The sequence below is a fragment of the Phalaenopsis equestris genome, unplaced genomic scaffold, assembly GCF_001263595.1.
Source record: "Phalaenopsis equestris unplaced genomic scaffold, ASM126359v1 Scaffold001264, whole genome shotgun sequence".
Lineage (NCBI taxonomy): Eukaryota > Viridiplantae > Streptophyta > Magnoliopsida > Asparagales > Orchidaceae > Phalaenopsis > Phalaenopsis equestris.
Window position 1 is genome coordinate 9,435 of NW_018165703.1, and position 6,932 is coordinate 16,366.

Sequence of the window (6,932 nt, forward strand, 5' to 3'; positions counted from 1 at the left end):
AGGTTGCAAATCTCCCTTCATGCAATGCTCTTTCCCTTTCTTGTAATACTTAATGCATTGGTGTAGAGACAATGGAACCATGTTGTGTTTGTGAATCATCGGTCGACCCAGTAGATCATTAAAATAGGTCTCAGCATTGATGATATGGAACTTGGCGGTTGTTACTAATTCTCTAACTTTCATAAGTAATAGAATGGATCCAAGGGATCTCTCTCCCTTTTAGTTGAATCCTCTTAGCATCATTTTACCGGTCGTAAGCTTATGAGCCTTGATTTCCAAATAGATGAATGTCCATAAAGATCCAAGTTAATAGCAAGTGGTGCACTATGGCACTCGAGGATTGGTTCCTCACTACCAGCGCTATCGTAATCGATATTGTTGATGTCTTCTTCAATCTTGCTAACGGGTTCATTGGACTTAAGTACAATTTGAGGATCAGTTTGGGAATTGAGTTCAAAGTTAGATTGAGAAAAATAAGTTACGTTATCACTATAAATAGTTAAAACATAGCCAAAATATTAATCATTATATTCATAAGACGCCGGAGGGGCAAAAAGATAATAATACATGGTCAAGGGTTCAAGGATTTTTTTCCCTAAATCCGAGACAACCAATCTAACAATGGCTGCCCCTATCCTAAACCCAACAACTTGCCCCCCCTCCCCATATTATCAGTCTTCACAACGTCGCTCTTTTCTTTGTCTTCTGGTTGCGGTGACTTCTCTGGAGAAATCTCCAACTTGGGTTGAACAGGTTGAAAACTCTGAATGGAGTCTTGTGCTAAAGTGGTCTAAGTCTGATTTAGTATTTTCTTGGACGACTTGTTCCAAACTATACTCCATCCATTATCCTCTCAATACACATCTATCAGAGCGATTAGTTAGGCCAAAATCATATTCACTGAACCTTTTTTTGGTTCTTTTAAATATTCTTTCGGGATTGTTATGTTCCCTTCTTTAAGGTTCCTCTCGAGCTAATCCTTAAAGACAAAACAATCTTCTACAGTGTGTCCAAGCATTTTTTGGTACAGAAAATCGTTAGTTTGATCCCTTTTGTTGAATTCTTTAGGTTTCTTTGGATTCGGTAATCTGAACCTGAACTTCTTCATTAGACTTCTGAACATCTTGGGTACCGCTTCGGCTTTGAAGCAATACACCGCTTTCTTTCGTTCTGACATGGATAAACCCCTTTTATTCTTTGTTTGGTATGATCCTTCGTGATGCGGTTTTTGGTTAGACTGGCCATACTATCGTGTATATTGTTGAGCATGCTGTGATGATGACTGGGAACGCTTACGAGAATTTTCTGCATGTATTTTCATTGGCTATTTTCTTTTATCGACTGTTGCCGCTGTCCTAGACTTCTTCTCAAATATTTAGGCCATTCTGTTCTTTTCTGATTTATCCTGGGAATCCATATGATCAACTTCCTCTTTTAGATTGCTAGCTTTGCTGAGTAACTTTTCAAAGGATTTGATGGTGAGTCCCTTGAGCAAGAAAGCTACCAACCCATGAATGCTTTCGAGTAAAATCTCAATTGTTTGATGTTCCTGTAACTGAGGTTCACATTTCATGCTAAGGTTTCTCCAACTTAAGATATAATCCACTAGGGTCTTGTTAGGCTTTTGCTTCTCCACAACAAGATCTCCAATAGAAACATGATGATGCGCTCCAACAAATCTCTTCACGAAGGGTAGTTCATCATACCAATTAAATGCTTTTCTCGATAAGCTGCTGACAAACTAGCAGAAAAGCAAAGCCTCGTTACCTCTAGTGTTACCACAACTAGCTTAGAAATGTGTTATATGTTGCCTGAGAGTTCCAGTCCCGTCAAATATATTAAATTTTGGTGACATAAAGCCCTTAGGGTAGGGTACGACATTGAACTCCTCCGGGTAAGGGTGATAAACTGAAGTATGCAGAAACTCATTCAGCGAAGAGGAATTAACAAGCATCCTATCAAATCTTTCCCAAACTTGTCCCCTTCTCCATGTGTATTTAGGGCCATTGAAACCTAAATCATACAACCAGTCATAGAGAGGTGATAAACCGAAGTATGCGGAAACTCATTCAGTTAAGAGGAATTGACAAGCATCCTATCCAATCTTTCCCAAACTTGTGTCTTCTCCATGTGTATTTAGGGCCATTGAAACCTAAATCATACAACCAGTCATAGAGAGGTGATAAACCGAAGTATGCGGAAACTCATTCAGTTAAGAGGAATTGACAAGCATCCTATCCAATCTTTCCCAAACTTGTCCCCTTCTCCATGTGTATTTAGGGCCATTGAAACCTAAACTGAAGTATGCAGAAACTCATTCAGCCAAGAGGAATTGAGAAGCATCATATCCAATCTTTTCCAAACTTGTCCCCTTCTCCATGTGTATTTAGGGCCATAGAAACCTAAATCATACAAACTACCCTTTAAAATTAATGCACAACCCTTAGACTGGGCTAAGGCCTCCCGAACATGTTCGACCATCTTTTTAAATTCCTTTTCTGGTATAGCACTCGATGGAGAATCCTTCTTCTGTTGATCATCTCTTTTTGTTGAGGAAACTTCCCTCATTTCATCGGTTATATGTATTATCTTTGGTTGATTAACTTCTAGAGAAGCTAACTGTTAGGGTTGAGACCGTCCATGAACTATAGCCATAGCGACCATGGCAGTGGTCATCTCTTCCATTATTTTCATCATTTGACTGATTTGCTCATCCCTTAAGAAGACAACCTTACGCAGATCCTCTACAATGTTCTCTTCGACGCGAGGTTGAGCGTCGCGCGTAGATGCAACGACTATAGTTTTTATGACAAGAATGTCCATGAAGTCTTCCTTGAGGTAATCGTTAAAGTCAAAAGCTTCAACATCCTCATCATCAATGGAAACTCCATGTTTTTGGGCTAACTCAGAAATCTCGATCCTAAGCTTCTCAACCTTTTCTTCAATTACTGATTCTTATATTATCTTAAGATCTGGAGGACTCTGCTGAATGTCCTCTACTTGCTCATCCATCTTAGTGGCAATAGTTGTGATAATGTCAGATATTTTGGACCCTTGCTTCATTCCCTGACCCTGCCCTACGGGCTCAGTAAACTGCATTAGTACGGTGACCTTGGGTGCCCATACCTTTTTCTTCGACGATGATATCTTGAGACAGGGCGTCTTAACATCGGCATTTCGAAGAGAGGTATGTTCCCCATGGTGCAGACCAGATACAATATTGGGTAACCTCTTTATCCTTTCCTTCAAAACTTTAAGAACATCCTCATGACTAATAATTAGTAGAACTCTCAGACCCAGACATGGCTTAACTGGTCGAGGGCCTGCGGATCTAGTGACAGTAGAATCGGTAGTGCGATGGCAGTATCAACTCTGCTTCCCAAGCAAAACCTGGTAGGAATGCAAGCAGGTAAAGTCTCAGTTGGTGTCTGAGACAGACTGACAGATCTGGCATCCCTTAGAATCTATTTCTTCACGTGAGGGGATGTTGTACATCCCATTCGTTCAAGTAATTCACTAACTGAACAATCTTCCTTGGCAGCTAATCTTTGGAACACTGTGCTGACTCGGGTGATAGGAGTGGGCTTCTTCCTCTCCCCACCATGTCCATGAGGTGATGGTAAGGTAGCGGCGAACTTCTGTATACTCTCTTACCCATCAGTGTCCATTAAGGGATGGAACCTACTCCCTCGCGAAAGCGGACAGGTCTCCAGTAATCCTGGTTTCTCCTGATGAGAAATTTCATCAACAAATATTTCCTCAGAAATCTGAGCTTTATTAGCTTTCTGAATCTTTTGGCTGCGGTTCCTTCTTTGAGTTCGGGTTAACGATGCAGTCCTTGAACTCGATCCAATTTCAAATACACAAGGTGGAACAACCAATCCTCCGGTCGGTTCTTCGACGATCATAATCTCTTTTCCCTTGGTAGAAATGGGAGCAACAGACTTAGCAGGTGTCGTGATGACAGTAGTCTTTACCTTCTTGTAAGAAGGGAAATCCTGTGGACAGTTCAAGTTGAACTCAACAGACGGTTCCTGAGCTTCTGGAGCGGAAACTTTCATTATGACGAAGGGAGGCTTCTCAAGGATGACCTCGAGATCTTCAAACTCAGCTCCAAATTTGGGATTCCTGTCGATTAACCGTAGAGAATTTTAAAGACAACAAGTACATAGAGATTGTCTTCAAACCAGAATTTGGAGCTCGGATTCCTCTCGATTAACCGTATAGAAGCTTAAAGACAGGGTAAGCGAAAAATTTCATTATGACAAAAAGAGGCTTCTCGAGGATGACCTAAGCTCTGATGATAAAGTAAATCTTTCAAGATTTTATCAGATCAGACAGACATAGAGATTGCTCTGATGATGAAGTAAATCCTTTTATTCAGTTCGTGAGATTTAATAAATCCTGATTTAGGGACGGAACACAATAACCTGAGATGAAACATGCAAAATTTTGATTTAATAAGGGTTATATTTGGCTAAATTTAGCCTAAATGCATACCTAAATTTGATTTAAATGATGTTATCGCGCACAATTTAAGAAACTCATATTGATAACAAATTTTTTTAAACACTTAATATTTTATCTTAAAATTAATTGCAGTAACACATTTACTTCCAATTCACTCATCTGTCGATTTGGAGAAACAAAAATTGGGAAAAGGAGGAGAAGCTTGATCTCAAATCGTTCTTCCACTGTTGTGTTCTTGCGTCAGTTTTCTTCGTAGGATACAAGAGTTTTTTAGCTTCGCTCTCTTCCTGCTACTCCTTAGTAGTGAAATCTCTCACAAACATCTTCATCTCTTCTTCTTAAAAAGTCGTTCTGCATTGATGTTGGTGCATTAGATTGTATCTTTATCTTTATACATTGTTATTTTACCACAGGAGTTCCCTTGCAAAAATTCAAAGATTGTACTTACAAGTTTGTTGTGGGGGGTTAAGCTTGTGCCCTACACAAGCTTAATTAAGATTTATGGGATTCCTCCTCTATCCACATGAATTGCATTACATAGTTCAAGCTTACCAATTGCACTTGCATTCATATTAAGTTCATTATTTCACATAAATGGGAAGAAACCTTAATTTGTAAATCAACAAATAGTTTTAAAGATATTTTGTTAAATATTTATAAGAGGAGAGTCTTAAATAAAATCTTCATAACATTCAAAATCTTCATAATGTTGAAATTACTTAAAAATTTATGTCAAATATTTATAGAGAAGAGTCAGGTTGTTGACTCAAGATATTAGTGTTTGTACCAGCATAATGTGTGGTAAGATGGAATTAATGCACTGACAATTTTAATGAAAGAAAAAGTGGTAATAAGATTAGCTGCATAAAAAAATAGAGGAAGAATAGTGAGAAGCTTATAAGAATTAAATGGGTGTATATGATTTTTTCTTTATATTATACCTTCGAATATAAAAAATATTTATGTTTAAGTTTATACGTTTATTATAATTCTAAAGCCTCTTAAATGTTTTATTTGCCCAACTTGAATTATGTTAAATATATAAAATTGTGTAAGTCAAGTAACTTTTTTGTAATAACAAATACCATTTTTTCTTCTTAACACATAATTATCACTACTAAATGTGGCAAGGTTTTGATGACATCCAACAATAACCAAAATAAGAAAATTAGCTCATTTTCTTATAGTAATCAAATTGAGCTTTCTGGCAAAAGTTGTCATAACGAAATAAGAAAGTTATTGAAGAAAAATAAACTATAAAAAATTAAATGATTCAGAAACAAACATCTCACAAGAGGGAACTGATACATATTATTCAATAACATTTAAAACATGCATGCATGCATCCAATACATATTGCACAACTTTTTGGAACAAAAAGAGTGCGGAGATGCTTATTATATGTAACTTAGTAAAAACATACTTGATTGAAAGATCAATAAGCAAACTACGTATAGATCTTTCTTTATTTTTCATTACGAAAATGACACTCCATTACTTATTTGATGATGGATTGACGCCATAGAAGTAAATCCCTTTCTTGTATTTAATTTCATCGCTTATCATCGCTATCTCAACATAATCAGATTCATCTCCAACGCTAATTTCATCAGATTGAATGGTCACAAGATGATCAGAGCGAAAAATTACTGCATCCTTGGTTGTATACAAACCATTGCCCTTAACAAGTAGAGTAAGTCTAATGGGGTCATCAAGGTTATACTTAAATTTATAGGAAAATTTATATGGGCTGTTTGGATCAAGACCAAGCTCTTGGACCTTTACACGTTTGCCAATAAAGAAGTAGCTTCCCCCAGAATAATATTTTGACCTGAAAATAAAAAAGTAACCTTTTTTATTTACATGATATATTACCTATACAATCTATAAAATGACATACGAAACTACACACTAACCCATCAGGCTGGGTGTTCCAAGCATTCGACCAGATATATGTAAAGTCATTAGGTGGAATCTGAGCTGGGGTTGCCATGATCTTCAATTAATGCTAATCTCAAAGATAATTACCTGCTGACATTTATGGAAACAACAAGTATTATAATTTAATTCATTTTCTATTGAAAACATGTAAATGGCAAATATACAGCTGATAAAACAATTACCTTACAAACCTTCTTGCTTCTGCACGGCTTTGCACTTCTTTCTTGCCGCTTATATATAAGTTTATAAACTCTCTGAAAGTTCAAATGCTCACATTAAACTCACAAATTGTATCTATTTCTATGACCCTAAATAATATATTAAAAGACTTGCTAATAAAACAATATTATATGACCATTTTAATTATTTTATATGGCTAACTAAAGTTTCATATGAAGTCTTTTTTTATTATTTTATATGACAAACAAAAGTTTCATATGCAGTCTTTTTTTTAATTAAATTTGTGATCACAACAACAACAATAAAGCCTTAATCCCACTACGTGGGGTCGGCTACATGAA

The 6,932-nt window shown here is 36.7% G+C and overlaps 1 protein-coding gene across 1 annotated transcript; it reads right to left on the reverse strand.

Annotated features, from left to right (window-relative positions):
• Positions 1 to 5,772: 5,772 nt before the first annotated feature.
• Positions 5,773 to 6,663, reverse strand: LOC110033710. Its single transcript, XM_020737767.1, has 3 exons — positions 6,594 to 6,663; positions 6,387 to 6,498; positions 5,773 to 6,301 (listed from the first exon to the last, which is right to left on the reverse strand). The coding sequence occupies exons 2-3, from the start codon at positions 6,461 to 6,463 to the stop codon at positions 5,965 to 5,967; spliced, it is 414 nt and encodes a 137-aa protein (XP_020593426.1). The 5' UTR covers positions 6,464 to 6,498; positions 6,594 to 6,663; the 3' UTR covers positions 5,773 to 5,964.
• Between the last annotated feature and the right edge of the window lie 269 nt (positions 6,664 to 6,932).

What these genes read in the sequence shown, in the direction of transcription:
- LOC110033710 (XM_020737767.1), bottom strand. Translation starts at nt 6,463, where the DNA reads ATGGCAACCCCAGCTCAGATTCCACCTAATGACTTTACATATATCTGG. An exon ending in TGGAACACCCAGCCTGATGG is followed by an intron (nt 6,302 to 6,386) that starts GTTAGTGTGTAG and finishes TTTTATTTTCAG; the next exon opens with GTCAAAATATTATTCTGGGG.